The sequence below is a fragment of the Rhea americana genome, unplaced genomic scaffold, assembly GCF_003343005.1.
Source record: "Rhea americana isolate MKP2758 unplaced genomic scaffold, rheAme1 scaffold_0, whole genome shotgun sequence".
In the NCBI taxonomy this organism is placed as follows: Eukaryota; Metazoa; Chordata; class Aves; order Rheiformes; family Rheidae; genus Rhea; species Rhea americana.
In genome coordinates, this window is record NW_028185037.1 from 21,038,815 (window position 1) to 21,058,151 (window position 19,337).

The 19,337-nt window shown below is 40.8% G+C and overlaps 1 protein-coding gene and 1 long non-coding RNA gene across 3 annotated transcripts in view; one reads left to right on the top strand and one right to left on the bottom strand.

Moving 5' to 3' along the window:
* Positions 1-8,628: 8,628 nt before the first annotated feature.
* Positions 8,629-10,258, bottom strand: LOC146602094 (uncharacterized). Its single transcript, XR_014898008.1, has 2 exons — positions 10,116-10,258; positions 8,629-9,446 (listed from the first exon to the last, which is right to left on the bottom strand). It is a non-coding gene; the product is annotated as an uncharacterized LOC146602094 (long non-coding RNA).
* A 146-nt stretch (positions 10,259-10,404) lies between these two features.
* Positions 10,405-19,337, top strand: part of DENND3 (DENN domain containing 3) — a 39,354-nt gene continuing 30,421 nt past the window's right edge. Inside the window, exons 1-4 of one of the 2 annotated variants that reach the window (XM_085323158.1) lie at positions 10,405-10,589; positions 15,785-16,061; positions 16,415-16,530; positions 17,042-17,181. In XM_085323158.1, the coding sequence (XP_085179284.1) occupies positions 10,506-10,589; positions 15,785-16,061; positions 16,415-16,530; positions 17,042-17,181 (617 nt within the window). In that variant the 5' untranslated portion in view covers positions 10,405-10,505. Of the gene's footprint in view, positions 10,590-15,784; positions 16,062-16,414; positions 16,531-17,041; positions 17,182-19,337 lie in introns of those variants that run through there. The other variant, XM_085323226.1, reaches the window with a different exon arrangement.

Below are 19,337 nucleotides of genomic sequence, written 5' to 3' on the forward strand. Positions count from 1 at the left end.
AGTAGAGTCCAGAGCCTTGCTCGCAATTCTGGCTTARCCATTACTGAGAGTGGCTGAACGCCATGAAATTAGCAGTGTGTTTGAAGAGAAATCGGCATYGGCATCCACCCAGTTTGCAGTGGGAAGTGTTCACAGGACAGCAGCCACCAGTACGGTTAGCATCAAGTGCTTTCACTCAGCCCTGGGGGCAGAACGGGGAGCGAGGGCAGAGGAACGGTGGAGAGGGAACGTTCCCTAGGGCGCAGACTACGAGCTCATACTGCATTTGGCGTAAAGTCGGGATCCTGACTCCGGATGGCTTTAGGTACTGCTGGAGCACAAGCGCTAATGACTTCTATAGGAACCATCTTGAASTCCTTTCCCAAAGGTAACCGCTTCATCTGCACTGCGGAGGAAAATACACGTAACTGGAAAAACGAGTGACCTCCCCCTCCTTCCTGACTCTTTGCTTTCATGCAAACCCTGCATGCTCCTCTGCTGCAAATTGGAATACATCTTACAACATGATAAACGGAGAAATATGATTCATTGGGTATTTCCGCGATACCTGGGGTGGCCCTACTGCTACAGGATGAAAGCAAAACAAAAATACGCCAAGCACTGAAATCTGGAGGATACCTATAAAACTTGTGTTCTTCAGACAGAGGTCATTGAYTCTTACCATCACTGCAGACAATTTGAGTCACCCAAGGAGAGGGGACAGGCGCCCTGCTGGGACTGGGTGCCTCCTGCTGCGGCAAACAGCAGGAAAAGAGGATGGAGTAGCTCTGGGCTAGAAAACTCGGGAGAAAGCCTAGGAGAGCTGGCTTTGCTCTTTCTGCCGTTGAGGAGAACGGGAAGGCAGAAATCTGTAGCTGTTGCTTACGGGGTGGCCACTTCTGAAACTTCACCTCCTACACTGCCCTTTTTCCTCGCTGCCAGCTGCAGAAGCAAGCGCAGCTTTGCAGGGCTCTGCGGTAGACTACGGAGCCACGGATGTTTTGTTATCGCGGAGCTGGCATGTGTCTGGAGCTGGCTCTGCTCTCCGAAATGAGACTGGTAGTGAAAGATAATGAGGGGAAAACATCGGCTGATGATGTGAGTGAGATATGGTTAGAATTAATTAGAAAGCAAAGCTGCAAATTCTGCATATTTATGCAATCACTTGTCTGGAAGATGTAGCTGTCATATTTAAGTTCTGGTATTTATTTTAACTTAGCAGAACTGAACACCATCTGTCCTCAGAGAATAAAGACAAAACAAGCCCAGGCTGCTTGGCTGTTGCTACTGTAAGCTCTTTGGAGAAGAGACTCTACCATAGGCCTGGAGTGCACTTAGCACCAACAGCATTTCAAGCCCCCATGGGGCCTCTARGTGGTAGGAAAAGTAAATCAGAGTACAAAAATATTGTATGGGGGATCCACTAGCTGGCTCAGTGCTGAACTACAGATTCTGCTTAGAGCCAAAGTGTGCTGTTTAAGGCTGTTTAAGGGTTGCTTTTTGGCTGAGCTGAAGAAKAGAAGGCTTGACTGTAGTCACCGCACAAGATTTGGACAGGTGGGGATCACCTGCACAAACTCAATTTGAGGGCTGCTTTCTACCAGTCAAAATCTGCCGCTTTTTAAATGAGTTGATTTTTTGAAATAAATGCAGCCTTTTTATAACACGCTGTAAATATGTTCTGCAGCACAGTGCCCTGTAGCACTTTTTCAGGCATTGCTTTATTAATAAGCTCTTTGATTCCTTCCTGGCTAATTCAGATTGGTTTTGTTGCAGTAACTCTAAACATTTCCATAATCAGAGTCAGGTTGCTTTCCATATCCAGTGACTGAACGTTCCTGGGCAGWAGGTAAATAAATTACCTTCTTTCCTTTGAAGTCTTTATCATAATTACATGATTAGCAGGGGCAATCACGCATGTCATTATGAAGAGGTGATCACGTCTTGTTCAAGCCAGTTAGCTGCATGCTGGTGTTATATTGGCAGCAAATCACTGTAACAAAGCTCCTGTGAAAAAGAGTCTTTAATTTGGGAGAAAAATGGAAAGTATGAGTTAAGGAACAATCTTGACAGGAAAATCTGTTGATAGATTCATTCCAAAACTCTGTTATTTTTTTTCTCWATTAAACAATGCTGCTTTCTTGTAACGATAGCCAAGGAAGGACACATCCAATATTGCTGAACCWGCTTTTATAAGAAGGATGYRCTCYGGTCATTAAAGACATGGATCCTATCACTGTATGATCAGTTTTTGAGCTACGATCCGTTTGCACAGCCTTAAGAAAGGCCTGGAGGAGAATGCCCTACGTGGTAGTGCCACAGTACGTACTCCTAGTAGGCTGTAAAACATACCTCTCTTTTGGTGCAATATGGAATGCTGCAGAACAAAATATTTTGTGATTTATATTAACGTTACTTCTGGCCATATTTGGTGAAGAGACCCAAATTAAATCTGATGAAAGACATAAACCAACTTTCCTTTAAAATAATGGCAGAACTTTAACAAAGACATACCAGAAAGCCATGAGTTATTGTTGTGCTTTTTCCACATACTTTAGATCAGTGCCCTGCTCTATAGGTTACTGCAGGAATCTCAGGGAAATGTTGCTTGCTCCTGCCCCAAGGTATTTAAAATCTAAGGCTGCAATCCTGTAAAGAGTTGTGTGGGCCTGATCCGGAAGAAGAAATTCACGGCTGAGGGTTTAATTTCAGAAAAGATGTGGCAAGYGAGTATACCAATACACAGAACGTGTGGATGAGAACAAAACTAGTATGAAAAAACAGATGTTTAAGCCATCTGTGTGCATAACAAAAGAAGTCTGGTTCTTTCAGCCAAGACTTAAAAACAGTTACTGTTCTCTGTCAAAATACTCATACATTTTTCCTACTCTAGCTTAGCGTATATTTTTAGTTTTTCATACAAAGTTGATACTTACATTTAGGAACTATGAGGTCTCAAAATTCTGCATTATTTTACATTGTTTATGTAACTCTCTCTCAACTGGTGAACAATACTACAAAAAAAGAAAAGCTATGACCAAGGCTTTCTGAGGTGCTGCTTCTTTTAGGAGGAAGCTTTCCCAAACCACGAGACAAACCCTTTTTTATCATGCTAGAATTCCATAATCGCCTTCATACTCATAACAAGACTCAACCAAATAAAAACCCCTCTTCATTGACAGTCATTTTGATCACTTCAATGTTTGCCAGCTGACCAAACTAAGGTCCTGATGTTGAGTTTGCTACACAGACACAGAAAACTAACACCTACTCTTCAGAAAGATCAGCTTAGGCTAGAGTAGTCCTAAATGGTTTGCTCTTTCTGAGACTTGATGATTGGACATAAAGTTAATCTTTGTGGAGTATGATCCTACTTTTATAATTTCCCATTGTTTCCATTTATGTCTGGTTATTTTACTTCACCAAGATGAAATGCTGTATTTAGATGGCTTTCTGGTTCTTAGAAGATTTGCAGTAAATTAACTCTGAAAAATTCTCCAAACACCACAAAAAGATAAATCCAAATAAGGAAAGACTGCATTAGATTCAGCTGTGCCAGAAAGGAAAGTCTGAATTGCTCTAAAAATGATTTCTTAAAATACCTTTGATGAATAATTCTCCTTTGGAGATGAAATATTCTCTCTGCTCTTTGAGGGACAGGATACCCTAAAGAAAACTGAAATTGCTATTATGGAGGAATAAAGAAGAACCATAGAAAATGTGGCAGTGGGAATACGCTTACAACTAAGTTTTCTAACTCTAACTTTGGCTTTTTTTTTAAGATTGGGAAAAGTATGATGAGGAAAACAAACACTATTGGGCAGTGTTTGTACTGTTGCCCTCTTCCTTCGTGTAGTCAACCAAGCACATAATCCCCTTTCACCTCGTGGCAGTGTAGCATGTGTGCTCTTGCGATAGACAGGTTGTCATATGATTTCCCTATGCAAATCAGGGATTTTGAAACACTAAATAGAGTTAATTGCTTATGAGAAATTACGACCTTTCTGGTTACAGTCATACATGATACCAGAACAAGCGCCAAATTGCCATATTTGTCAGTCTCAGGAAATTTAAATGCATCCTTCTTACAGTACTATAGAAGAGCGCCTAAAAGTATATGTTATGTTTAGCTATGCAAATGTTTGAGCTGTGTTCTCTGTCTGCTGCACTTTAAAATCTCTAAGGACCCTTGGATGCAAATAAAGTGATTCGGGTTTAATTATTATAGAATCAAAGACAAATTCTGGTTACAAGAGACCTCTGGAGGCCTCTAGTCCAACCCTTTGCTCAAAGCAGCGGTAACTTCAAAGTTAGATCAGGTTGCTCTGGGCCTCGTCCAGTCAAGTTTCAAAAATCTCGTAAGAAGCAGATTAAAGAGCTTCCCTGGGGAACCTGCTCCAGTGCAGAATCACTCTCACGGTGAAAACTTTTTTCCTTATGTCCTGTCAGAATTTCCTTGCTGCAGCTTGTGACTGTTGCCTCTTGTCCTCCGCTGGGCACCTCTGAGAAGAGTCTGTCTCTGTCTTCTTTATAACCCCTCTTCAGGTAGACTGCAGTTACATGTCTCCTGACTGTTCTCTTCTATGGTTTTATTCACACAGTCCAGGTCCCAATTGGCCTTTATTGCCATGAGGATGCTCTGCTGAATCCTGCTCAAACTGTTGCATGCAAACACCACAAAATAAGTCCTCTGTGTACAAAGACCAGGTCTTTTCCTGTAGAGCTGCTCCTCAGGCAGGCAGCACCCAGCCTCCAGGGCTGATGGGTTACTCCACCTCAGASGCAGGACGTTGCATTTGTGTTTGTTGAACTTTATGACGTTCCTGTTAATCCACTTCTCCGGCTTGCTGCGATGCTCTGATTGGCAGCCCTGTCCTTCAGCCTACCAGCCTCTCCAGCTCAGTGCCACACGCTAACTTGTTGAGGGTGCGTTTCATCCCATGGACCAGCTTAGCGATGAAGATACTAAGCAGCAGCACCCTGAGTATCAAACACCACGGAACGCCACACACAACCAGCTGTCACTTGACAACTATTGACCACAACCCTTTGAAACTAATGGTCCAGGCAGTTTTCAGCCATATTGTGGTCCACTCTAGTCCATATAGTCCATAGTTCAGCCAGCTACAAGGATGCTATGGGAGACTGTCTCAAAGCCTTTCTAAAAGATAAAAGACATCCACTTCTCTCCCCTCTTCCACAGAGCTGGTCATCAAGAAAGGCAATCAGGTGGCTCAGATGCGATTGCCCTTGGTAAACCCGTACTGACCATTCCCTATGTGCTCAGAAATGGCTTTCGTGAGGTCTTGCTACACAACGTTGCACTGCCCGCTACAGAGCTGGGAACATCAGCGAGAAATGCTGTCAAGTCAGAACGGTCCCTTGTCATACAAAACCATGCTGGCTAACACCCACGGATATTCTTCTTTTAGTGTTCACAGTATACTGTTCTAAAGGAGATGTGCTGTGTACTGCTTTCCTTCAGTTTCTTCTTGATGCGTTTCTTACCTGGTGATAAACTGAGGTAATTTGTAAGCTAGTTATTTCATATGGAAAATAAATACAACTGTTTAGTATTCTGTTTCGATCTAGCCTGGATTAATCTTCTTCAACAACCTTGTAACATGAATACTTAAAAATAAACAACCTTATCATAACAAGCTTACATGAAAGTTGGTTTAACTTAATGCATTTTATTTATCTATGCTGCTTTTTACAATGAGAGTGATGTAGGGGTAGCTACAAAGCGGAAAAGAATTTGGCTTTTAGTATGTATTTTGCTAAGTTAACTCTGTTTGTGAAGAGGTTTAATAAGTTGTTTTTGTCAAGCCTAATATGAACTGCCAATAGACTTTTTTCTGAATGCAATGGAGCCTACCAAGAGATTCTTGAAATTCCAGGGACAAAACCCAAGTTTCCTTTATTTAAAAAAATGTCATTCCTAGGTGCAAATTATGACATCTGCGCTTATGTATTTTAAGGTTTCTTAAGTTGTATGCATGCAAGAAGTTATTACACAAAAACTGTTCTACCTGAAATTTTATTTCCTGTATCTGACCTTCTCTCTCTCCGGGCTAATTGACACCTTCTCTATCTTGTCCTACTACTTCAGTAATTCTGAATCTGCACTTCCTTTACAACACTGTAGTATAATGGCGAATGTTACAAAGTCTTAATGCTACTATAAAGCAGCTCTAAGTTTACCAAAATCCCATTGGCTGTCTGAGATTGTGCAGGATGGTAAAGAACTGGAAGCCCAATAAATGTCACAGCAAACAAGTCAGATTTGAGGGACAGTTGTGTGTTCCTTGCAAACAATATACTTCTAAAACTGACCCTGTAGTGATTTGATTCAGGAGGAAGCTGTTCTCAGTGATTTGATTCAGGAGGAAGCTGCAGGCTCAGTAATATATGACTGTATTTACAATGCAAAGCACTGCTAATATTCTGAGTATTCATGTTATTTTGATTCTTTGCCAAGATGTGACACATTAGTGTTAACTGCATTTCTCTAGGTGCAAGTGCTGTCATGAAGCTCATTTTTTTTTTTTTCCCCTTTTTCTCACCAGGACTTTCAACAGATTTTACTGCTCTGAAAACTAAAACTACTGCCAGCCAGTTTATCAGAAATACAGAGACAATGGGGAAACTAAATGCTGCATTTAGGGCCAAAGCTATTTCCTAGTAACTCAGTTATAATCCTGTCACAAAAAATAATTGGTTAAATGAAAATATCACTGACTGTACAATTGATTGAGGAGTTTCCTTACTTGCTTGACTAGATTTCTAACTTTTTTTTCTTTGTAGAAGAAGTCTAAACTCTCTAGCTGTGTTTGTACACAGAGAGTCTCTGAGAATGACAGAACCATACAGGCTGGAAGGGAGCTCTGAAAGTCTYCAACCTCTTGCTCAAAAGCCTGGTCACCTCTGAGGTCAGACTGGCTTGCTCAGGGCTTTAGCCTGTCTGTCTTGAAAACCGCCAGTGATGGAGGTGGCACATCTCTAGGCACTTAATTATTTTCAGACCAAAAAATATTTTCCTTGGATCCAGTCACAGCATCACTTTATCTATCTTTATATATAAAAGGAGACAGCAGTTATTAATTAATAACAACCACAATATGAACTATTAAGTATATTTATACAGCACATTGAATTGATCTAATAGGATCTAAGAGGATACTGAAATGAGCAACGTATCAGTCAACATGCACAGTACGAGCAATGTCCATATTCAGTTTTAAAAGGAAATGTCTATAGTCCTTATACACATCAGGGTGAAAATCTTCAAAAGTTCAGGTAGAAAGTCCTGAGTTAGAAACTACATAACATCTCAGAGATCTCTATATGTAGTTCTCAGCACTATTTGAAAAAATGCACAAAAATGAATAAAGTCAGTACTAAAATATAATCGCAGCATTTTATAACTTAAGTACTTTATAGCTTATAGTTGCAGTAGTTTGAGGGAGGACAATGTCCTTCCTCAGTCTTACACCTCAGAGCTGTTTGTATCAGGCAGTTGTACCATATCCGTTCAGAGGGGACACATAAGGCTTAAGGACTGAGTCCTAAATTAGGAGTATCACAGATGAAAGGAGAAACGTGGGAGATGGTACGATGAAGATGCAATGTATGGCTTTACTATTACATTGGTTAGGATTCTTCTGACTAAAAATAGATATTTGCAGTGCAGATGTCTAAAACTCAACAAGTCACTTCAGGCTCCCTTCAAGGTCAATGAAGGGCAAGTCAGCCATGTCTGTGGAGTTTATGGTGTGATTGCCTGATGAATCCCATTCATAGTTACCAATGTATAGCAGTAATTTGGAAGAGGTGAGAGTGGAAGTTTGGAGAATATTTTAGACAAAATTTCAAATACAAGGCAGATCATGAAAGAAGTTATGAAATCACCTGTGCTAACGGGATTTTGAAGAGGACCTTTCTAATGCTAGAGCCACGTCTAGGCTTCAGATTGATTAGGTAGAACATCTCTTTTAATCACAACTGCACCAAAGAAACATATGACTTGTAAAATTATTTTCTCATCTTAACAGAGACAGCTCAGCTAAGCCATAAATGCTGTATCTGGTAACTGAATTTGATTCTATGTCAAGGAAATCTTTAATTACTCAGTTATGGCCTCCAACTCTGATTCAGCCTTACCCATAGTAGGGATGTATCTAGATCATTTTTTTCTTTGCATATAGGTCTAAGCAGATGAGTACCACATCAGATGGAGAGTTAACAAAAACATTTACTGTTTGTGCTCTTACATTAAGAAAATAGCTTTTATTATCTATTTCCTCTATAGCTGATAATTTTTCTTAGAAAAAAAAATAGATTTAACTATATAAATCTTTCCATGGCAGAGAGGGATTCTTCTCTCCATGAATTATTTTGCCCCTTAACAGTGACTCTATATACCTTGTTTCCTTTTTCCAGWGTTCTTGAAATATCATCACAGATTCACACTATTAGCTTTCATTTAGTAGTTCTGTTTTGATAGTACCTGGACCATATCTTTGTTTTGAGGGCTACATTAATTAAGAATGGGAATCATTCAATATTTATCATCGCAGATAGCAGAAAAATCTAATCATCATACAAATGAATTAATTACAGTGAAATCTGGATTGCCTAATAACCTGGTACATTTGTATGATTCTTTTAATACGATCAACTGCCAAGTTACAGGTATAGGTCAAGTAACGTAAGATATAGGACTGTCATGTTAGAAATAATAACCCTAAGAAGACTATAGAGGGATATAGTCGCTACCCAGTTAAACATTTCTCCCTTTTTGAATGCTTTGTAAATCAGTCTTCCGCTGTTTCAATTAGGTTGGGATATCCATTAGAAACATTGAGGTGATCTACTATGACGCTCAGCAATAGTAAGTCTATTTTTGGTGTTCATAATTCAAAAAGAACATTGGAAAAATATAAGGTTGACAAGAGACATGCAAAAGTGAATAGGAGAGAGAAATCTAAGAAGTATAAACCAATTGTTCGATTTTCTGTTAAAAATAAATTGAGCTTAAGAACTGAACACTCTCTGTTTTCTCTGTGAGTAAGACTCTGTTCAGACAGCAGGCAAAGCGTAATACAATCCAGTGGCAGAAAGCTAAACTAAACAGTGAAATTAAAAATATGGTGCCAAACTTTTAACAACGATCGTTATTACCCTCTATCACAGGAACTCATGCATCAGCTAGAAGTTGAAAATTAATACAGGAATCACCCTGACCCTACGGGCAGCTAAACATGATTTTAACAATCCTTCCAGCCTTAAAATTTCATTTACATATATCTGCGAGCCCTTTGAGGAAGTAATCTTTAATCTTCCAAGTTTTCAAGTATTTTCCTCTTTTAGTCAGTATTATATAGATGTAATTTCCAACATTCAGCATTTGTAACTTCCTCTAAAGACGTTATTTGAGAACTCTGGAGGCCAAATACAGTCTTGAGCTGTAATAAAACAAAAAAATCAGACAACAAAATCCCCACAAMCACCACATCTTGTGTTTCTGACGTTCTTTGTACTTCTTTAAGAAGTTCCTGGTTCCCTGAATGCCGAACTGGCAACAAGCTCTAGAAGCCTGGGGCATTTGGGGGTTTCTACTGATTTTAATGGATGTGAACGCTAGTTCATATTAAAAAACAAAAGTTTGTGACTGTGGTGCAACTGCATTTTGTGTCTTCGGTTTCGCAGAAACTGCGAAGGTCAGAGGTGCCTTACGGTAAAATGCGCCGATCGCCGGGGAAACGCCCGCCCCTGAGCGAGGATCCACACAGAGCCATCGCGAACCGGGTGACTCACGGTCCGCTTTGAGTAAAGCGCTCAGGAAGCGCCCCGGGCCTCCCCGCGGCTGTTTCTCTGCTGCGTGGGCAGCCCCCGCCGCGAAACCTACTGCTCTGGAGGCGCGGGCGCCCCGCAGCCTGCCAGCAGCTCCCAGCTTGTTCAAACTGTGATAAATTATAAATAGAAAGACTCTCGCCTAACCGCGGTCACGTACCCCGGCTGAGTCATCCGGGGCAAACGGGAGGCGAGCGACGCCTCGCAGCACGGGCACAGGCCGTGACCTCAACATCCCCCCACCCCCCTCAAGAAGCACCGGCACGGCGGCACGCCTCCACCTCTCCGCAGCCCCCAGCCCCGCGGCTGGGCCGGGAGAAGGCAGCGGGTTTCCCCTCGGGGCGGGGAGCGGCCGTCCCGGCGGGCGGGAAGAGCTCCGCGGCGGCGGCGGCAGCGGTCACGCCGGCTCCTCACAGCGCCAACGGCACCTTCACACGGCGTGGAGGGCGGTGCCAACGCGCGGYGCGGTCCTGATTGGCCCCAGCCCGCAGACAGAAGGGGCGGGCAGCCAATCAAAGGGGGGAGTCGCCGTCTCCGTGCGTTCGGCGGCGCCAGCTCGCGTGAGGGGAGGGGAGGGGAAATGGCCGCCACGGACCGGCCCGCAGGGAGGGGCTGAGCGGCTCCTCGGTGAAGGAGCCGGCGGAGCGCGCCTGCCCCTGCCCCGCTGTGCCATGGAGGACGTGCTGCCCTCGGGACTGTTGGAGATCTGCCTACTGGTCGGCGTGCCCAGCGAGAGGGTGCGGGCGCTCCTTCAGGTGAGCCGACCCCCCCCTCCTCCCCCCGCTCCTGCCGGGCTCGAACCTGCGGCCCCCGGGGCGCGGGACCGACCGTTGCCCGCGGCTGTTTAACGGCTCCCGCTGGGCTGTGCGGGACAGGGGCCCGCCCGCCCTGACGGGGCTTTGACCTGCGGCCGAGCCGGGTCAGCTCTGCCCCTCCTTACTTCAGTAAAACTCTTCGCTTACCTTGTTGTTGCTGGGGTCTGACCGAGCAGAAATGCTTTAAAAGTTATTTAAAGTCCCTYCTTTGACAGGAGACCAACAGCAGAGGAGGAATAACTCGGTAGTTTAAGTTAAACTTTTTGTGAGGAGCTGAGCTTAGGTGAGCACCAGCATTACACAAAACGAAGCAGCCAGCAAAATCTTGAATGGTGTGTAGCCTTTACTAGGCAATACCTCTTTGCCTGTCTTCTGTTCGAGGCAAAAGCTRAAGAGAGGGGAGTAAAACCTGGTGGCTTTTATCCTTAGGACAACAAAAAGGGCTAAATCCCTGGATCGAGATTGCCCTGGGAGTCATTACGGGCTCTGAACTTGGCACAACCTGCTCAGTTCAGGTGAGCTGGAAGATGATAGGTTGTCCTCTGTTTTGAGCAACTGGTTTATAATCTGTTTATAGTGAGCAGTTAAAGTTCTCTCCCTGATTTTATTAAGATGTGCCGAAGGGTTYGTTGGAGGTCTCTGCCCTGTCCACCTGATGAGCTCCTGCTCCCACGCATCTCACTTACCCTGCTTGAACTTGAATTTGGTTGTGTGCTCCAATGTTCGATGAAAAGGTCTTTGTTAGACTTGTTGCACTTCGCTCACTTGGGCTTTAGCGCTGGCAGCTTCCTAATTGATATTGGCTAATGAGTGATTCAATTCATGGAATGTCGCTTGTGTATATATTCAAATCAGGGAAGTAGTCGGAGTTATGAAAGTCACCACCCGCCTCTTTTGAAATCGGCATATATGTGTTGTTACGACATCTGCTAGAGAAGTAAACCTAAAATGGGCATTTTTTTCCTTTTCGATTCGCTGTATGCTCYTTTCATATTGTATACTCCAAATCTCACTGCTTCCAAAAAAAACTGTTGAGCCACAAATAGGAAATTAGCCACCAAAGATGGAACCCTATTTTGATCTTGCTGCCTGTTTTGACACCTCTCTTTGCCCCAGAGAGGAAATGTAGTGTCAGAAATAAAAATATTCTCTGAGCATGTTAGGATTACTGTAGTAATGTCACTGTGAACTGTTGCACCACAGTGATTTTTTTAGTCAAGGTCTTAGGGCAAGTTTGTAGGTTTTTATATCACATTCTTTTCCTTCCCARTGCTAGTTACATGAGGAAATGGTGGCGTATGCTTTATGTCCAATTTCGACAGATGCAGAAAGAAGAGACCTGATGATATTTACAGATATGAGAGCAGGGTAAAAATTTGAAAATGCTTAAAATCTTGGTCATAAAGTGTGATGTGCGTTTTAAATTTTATTGCAATATGGAACAATGAAGTCAGTGGGAGCATGATATTTAAACCACTCCCAAAGTAGGAAAAGGCTTATCYGACTGACCCATTGCGAGTGTGGATTCAGGAACAGGAACAAAAATGCATATGGTTTTGCAGATTGTGAAACTGATCTTAAGTTTCTGTACTGTCATTCGTTAATTGTCCTTATTGTCAGGATAATTACTGTAAGATTTCAAATTTGAAGAGATCAAAGACAGCTATTATCAGCTAGATAAGATGTTTTAATGTTGGAAGCGTAGGTTTTGTCAGAATGAGATGTAAAATAGCGAAGATTGTAGGGCAATCTTTGATAAGGCTTCTTTTCCCCCAAGTTGGCYTCAGATATGAAGCTGGATTCTTGACTTGGCAAGCATTACATGCAAGCTATCTGCCATCCTCAGATCTCTTTATTGCTCCATTGCTGGGTTCCCTATCTACCACAGTCAGCAGTGCAGATCTTGTCTCTTGCAGTATCTGTATCTTGTTTTTGACCTGGCTAATTCTGTAACCACTTAAACCGTTTTTTCCCTTCTTCTGTAATGGTCTACTGGAAATGAGATATCATGCTGTACACAGTAAACATGTTGTGATCAAATGTTAGTGAGCAGTGTATACTTGTGGTAGTGAAAGCTAACCACGTATTGGCCTGTGTTGTCAGGAATCTGGCTAGCAGGTAAGAAGAGTGATGATTCCCATTTGCTCAGCACTCCTGAGGCACTTTGCGAATACTGACAGAACAGGGGTTCTGGGCTCCTTGAAACAGGAGAACTACTGACAAGCTGGAGGGAGACCAGAAGAAGGAACCTAAGATAGCTGATAGTTGGGGAACATTTTGGAAAAAGGGGGGACTGAGGGAACCTGGAGAAGAGAAAGCTGAAAGGAAATCTAACTGCAACTTTCATTACTTAAAAGCAGTCTGGGCGGTTATAGAGATGACAGGCAGACCCGTTTCAGAGGTAGAAGGGCTAAGTCACAAGCTGCAGGAAGGGAAATTTTGATTGGATGTAAGGAAAAAAGTTTTCATCCTGAGCGTGATTCTGCACTAGAGCAGCTTCCCCAGGGAAGCTCTTTAATCTGCTTCTTAAGAGATTTTTTGAAACTTAACTGGATGAGGCCCAGAGCAACCTGATCTAACTTTGAAGTTACCGCTGCTTTGAGCAAAGGGTTGGACTAGAGAACTCCTGAGGTCCCTTCTAACCAAACTTTTCTGAGACTTTGTAATATTCCCTGCCGATTTTTTCCTTAAAGAAGTAATTTCTTTTGCGACATTCTAAATTAAATTAACTTTTTTTTCGGTGACAGGGAGAAGAGAATGAGCTCACAGATAACAACAAATAGCTGAGCTCCGCTTCATTCTGTGGTTTCAACACACTGCTTCTTGTTTATGTCTAAAATAGTGTGGATAGTGTGGWCATTGTGGAAAGTCTGTCTCCTGTCTGTGTCCTGTCACGACACYGTTGTCACTGGAGCATAATAAGTGAATAGCGTTGGAATATGATCACTGACTTTTAAGATCTTGCAAAATTACRTGGAAGAAAAGTCATTAGTATTTAAAAGGAAAGTATGCTTCAAGGACATTTGAGAGCAAAAAGCAACAGTTAGAAGAGAAGCCTTCTAAAAAGAAGAAGTGACAGTAGAAGCGGGGGACATAAAATGTTCAAAGAGCAGTAGAGACAAGYGAAGATTGTTCTGTCATGGCTTGTCCCCTATCCCTGAACTGAGACWATTAAAAAGGGAGGAAAAAAAGAAAAGGCTGGCCATGGAAGTTAATGTGAGCTGACTTAAATGCTGACGACTGGGTCACTGGGTCAGTGACAGCTCTGACAACACTGTTCATCAAAAAATTGGTGCTTAATGCTTGTGTTGTAGTCTAAGACATCAAGGACCTGCCCTTTACAGGCTATTACACTCTGAGGCCATTAAATCGCTGGCTATAATCCAGCACTTTGTAGCAAAGACAAGGCTACATGATGGCATGTCGGGGCAACTTTGCATTAAACCCTCTGCAGGGCCAATCTGCCAAGTAAGGRTGCTACTGCTCAAGGAGGTCTGTGTTTTTTCTTACTGAACAGCCTCAGGACTGAACCTTAATTCTTAATTTCCTCTGAAATGTTTAGCAACATGTTTCTGGAGAGCGATTATACTGGATTTCTCTCTGTTCCCAACTTCTTCAGTTGAAACAGATGTCAGCTGCCAACTAAGGAAAATGATGCTTGAAGCTCTTAGCATGTCAGGATATGGCATTGAGTACCCCATATTGTAACATGCCTTTTTAAAGTTATTGTTATCTTTTGAATAACCCAATGGATACTTACGTGGACATTTTTCCACTAGTTCGTCTTTTCTTTCTAGTTCAGAGTTTTTGTGTTCTGTAAAAGAACATTTTTTTTTCAATAACTGATATATCATGAGGATAAGTATTCCTGATTGCTTTTCCTGTGATGCTCGAATGTGAGGAAAAGTGCTGATGGGCTTATTRACAAGGATAAATACGATTAAACTTTCTGCTCCAAAACTTTGATGGAAGAAAACTGGGCTTYAGAGAAGCAGTGGAAGCTTTGTGTGTTGCAGCTGCTTTAAAAAGTYGGGAAAAAGGCTAGCAGTGGTTCTAAAGGAGTAACTTAAATACATATAATACTGTTGCATTACATCTAAAGGTGAAAGTAAGAAGCAGCATGGATGCTTCATCTATTCTGGAATGGGTTAACAAAAACAGAACACACAGCAAAGCATTTTTAGTCACAGTGAGATTCACCTTCCCTGTCTCCAAATATCCTTTGACTAAACAAAGCCTTTACTTTTTTTTTTTTTTTTTTTTTTGCCAGTAGAATGAATTAAAATTATGATGAAGTATTTAAAAATGCAGCTACTTGCATCTATCTCATTGTAAAGAATAAAATAAGCACCCCCAAGTACATGGGAATCTCGTCTTCTGATTAATTCCTCCCAAGGGTTTTTTGGAAGTGAAACATCAAGGACTTTTTGCATAGCAATATTTTACAAAGTTGCCTATTATGGAATTTCGTACATAATCTTGGGATATGTGTTACATTCTTCATCAGTACATGCAGAAATTTTAATGGCCTTGCATTTTATAATGTCCTAATGTTGTGTTTATTATAATACATTACTTTTTTTATTACACAGACTTTGTTAATTGCYTTGTAAAGTTAAAAGTTTGTCTTGTGAAAGTTGTTTTCCTTTAAAGCTTATTCTGAGTAAACATGTAGCTTTTAGAAAATTAAACAAAGACTTGTTTAGGGAGTTCAGCTTTCTCTGCTTATTTTCATTTATTTGTTGCCAGGTTTCTTTGCTACYAGTTTTTATATTAGATATAGTTTATGGTTAATTCTAGTACTTCAAAGAAGGAAGCATCTTATTTGCTACTTGTTTGTTTTCTTATGTCAGAGATGCATTACTGATATAGTGTGTTTTTAATGATGAAGAATGTTTCTTTGCCTGCTGAAAATGACGAAAGTATTCACATTATATTAACGTATTTCAAACAAAAATTAGAAGGAAATATGAAGAGTTTAGGAAGGAGAAAAACCAGTAAAAATTCACAATTGTAGGGCTAGAGAGAAGATTAGTGTTAATAACAGTTTAATACTCGTCTTGCTAATTTTTTAACCTCATGTATTTATTTTTATAAATATATATATGAAATTATTTATTTATTTTTTTTAATAGGGTCCTCAGAGGAAACCCAAAAGCCTCCCTCCTCTTGATCCAGAAGTTCTTTCGGTATTTGTGCCTCCGTTTATCAGTAAAGATGATATTCAGGTGATTAATACAAGTAGTAATAACTTCAATAAAAGTAAGCGTCGATCTTTCCGAAAGAAGAAAGAGAAACCAAAGATTGAAAATATGAAGAGTCTCAATGGGGACCAGAAAGCAACTGATACTGAAGAAATTACTGTTCCAAAGGACATTGATCTTGTTGGTTTGCCTCAGCTGTGCTTCCCAGGTACTGTGAGGTTCTCTCTTCTTGCTGAGAACTGTTTTTTTTTTTTTTTTTTTTTTTTTTTTTTTATGAATACATAGATTAAGAAAAAAAAACAGAAGAATCCCCAAAGCCCATCTGTTGTATTTGCCATTTAAAATGCAAAATTGTTATGTAATACTCTTGCTCTTTCAGTAAGGTGTGGTTTACAACAGTTATATAGTAACTGTTGGATTATATATGTGCATTTTAATCCCTTAAAATGGGACACTTCTCTTGAAATTAGGTGGAAATGTGCAGTATTTGTCATGACTAATCATTTTTCAAGTGGCTGTCGGTGTATGTGTAGCTACAGAAAGTTTCTGCCTTAATTGCAGGAGGACTTTATATAACTTCTGAGTCAAAAGAGGACCACATTCATTTCCTGGTCTTCACAGATGTCTGTGGTAACAGAACATACGGTGTCGTTGCACAGTACTACCAGCCTATGCAAGTATGTTATTTGACTTATGTTTTTATTGAAACATATTAAAAAATGTAAAATACATTGAGACTAATGGCAAGTTTAATTTCTGAACTTAGTTAACAATTATGTTTTAACGTTAGTAGGAACAGAAAACAAAATGTACTTTATTTAATGCACTCATTTAATGTAATGCTGTTCCAATGTACTTGGGAACAACTGTTACAGATTTCAATTATGAGTTTTGATTTAATCTTTTTAAGAGCAGACTTTGGCTTTTGGACATATTTTTAGTTCTAAGAATAAAAATCTGTGTGGTGAGTGTATCCTTTGTTCTTCGTGTCTTTTTGTGCTATTTTTTTTTTAATTTATATATAAAGTCTTGTAGGCTGAAGTTTTCTGAAGAGCTTAAGGGAGATAGACACCTGAATTCCCTTGAAATTTAGTGGAAATTGGATATAATACCTCTTGTGTTCTCCTGAAAATACCAGCCATAAATTAATGATTAATGTCAACACATTAATCTGTAGTTTTCTTGTAGGATGGCTGTATTTCCTCAAATGAGCAGGCCCAGTGGGAATCTGTGCAGACTGGGAAAATGCTTGGCTGTTTTGTACCATTTGCCATTTGTGTTATATCCAGATATCCATATTTTAACGCCCTCAAGGACTGCCTCTCATGGTAAGAATTGTTTTCCTCTGTGTTTCAGCTAGAAATAGCTATGTAGTTTTTAATACWTGCGTTTGCATTATGTATGTGATAGCTGCATGATAGTAAAACTGGATGTAGTTTTAAGTTAAGATGGCAAAAGAGAGAAATGTCATGTGAATGGTACCTAGACAGTAAGAAAGAGTAAGTTATAAATATCAAGGAAAATTCATATGTTCTTCTTTTGAAGTGGATTAAAAGCTCTTTGGATCAGGGAGCCTGTTTCTATAGATCTGGTTATTACTATACAGTCTGCATTTACAGACCTTCTGTTGGCCAAAGGTGAAAGAAGCTTTTCGCTAAATTCCAGACAAGCTCTGTAGAATCAAATTTTAGGTCAGATGGTTTGCTTTTGCAGGTGTTTTCTTCAGCAGGTAATATTTTTACATGTAAGCTCAAAGATGTTGGGGTTTGGATCAGAGCTCTTCCAGTTTGCTTTAGCCTACTGTCCCTATGCTGAGCAGGTGAGCAAATAACAGCATTTTTTGTTGGTTCTTCCTTGGGTTGTGAAGCTGCTTCTAAACTGCAGAGCTTGGGAGAGCTTCCTGGGTGCTGGCTGAGGGTGCTTAGCCATCCCCTAGCCTGACTCTGTACCAGGATGAGGTCTGAACACTGATTTCCCCACCCCATAGAGCTGTTCCTTGCTGGGCTGTGAGCTTAGATCTGGCTGCAGCGCTCGCTGGCTCTCCCTGGTTTAGATGAGGAGAGCCCTGGAGGTGCGCAGCAGCACCTTCCCACTGGGCAGTTCAAATGTTGCCTCTAAAATAAAACTGTTATCAGAAATGAATGACTGTCAGATGTCCTAAAGCAGGAGCAAACACGCTGCTGGTATTCATGCTAGTGCTACTCTGTTTTCCATGCATTAGGAAAGAGGTTTAATGTGGAAAACAGACTTCAACGTGATGGAAACTAGCTATTTATGAATTTGTGCAAAATCAAGATACTCAGTAAAATAAAAAGGAAATGTATTTTTCCCTTTTTCCCTTTCCTGCCCAGATCACTTTTTCTACTTTTTAAGTTAGTTACATCAGCCCTCAATACTACAGGCATTGATTCATTGCTGCTTTTTTAAGTCTCAGATCTCTAGTGAGTGCTAATCTGTGTGTGTAATTGTTARAGCTATACAGCTGAGCTACTGCAGGAGCAAAACCTTAGATCTTTATGCCTTATGGTACTTTACTTTGTATATACAGTCTTTATAATAAGATTCATGCTTCTTTTGTACTGTGAACTTGATTTCCTTGGGAGCTTACTGTGTGCTAGCTTTCCACTGGGTGGGAAGTAGCATAGATTGAGCTTTACGGTTATGGTGCTCATCAGTGGTTCATACAGTGTATTCGTAAGTTAGTCATTTCTTCTCTGAAGTGAGACATCTCTGAACTGGGAGAAGCAGGCAATTTGTGAACAGATTTTTTTAAACAGCCCACTAAGGGAGAGGTGGGAAAAATGTTCAGAAAAAGGAAGGAAAATTCCAGAGRTTACAAAAACATTTCAGGGTGTCTTGTATTTGTTCAGCTCAGACAGGAACTAGGTTGGAGGTGGAGTCAGCTCTCCTGAGATGCAAACGTTGCCTCGGGTTGGRTATTTTAAACATCATGATTAAGCATCTCTGCTTTGATTGTCCATAATAAGTTTTTGTACATACACAAAACATTAGCCCCTGAGCTAAATGCTGTGGATGGCTTTTCCTCTTAAGCTGAGTCTATTAGTTAGTAAGGGGAGTTCAAATTTATCAATAGCCTACCTTGTAAGTTCTGGGTGACTTATAAATATGTGAATAATTACAGAGGAGATCTCTATGATAATAGCCTTCCATGTTAGTATTGTGTGTAGTCCTGTTCTTATATCAGGGGACTTGTACAGGCACACAGCTGTCCTCCATCCATGTTAGCAGCTGTAATATAAGTTTGAAGGTATAAGTTTAAAGACTTGATCAAAGTATAGTTAAYTGAAAGGAGAGAGGAGAATGAAATTACAAAGCAGTTTTTGGTGTTCACATTTCCTGCTGTGCAGATAATGTTTCCATGTTTTCTTCTGTATTTTTTTTTAGTCATAATCACAATGTTTTTTCTTTGATACTATTTGATAGATAAGTCCAGAATGCCTTCTTTTTTCTTTTCTTTTCTTTT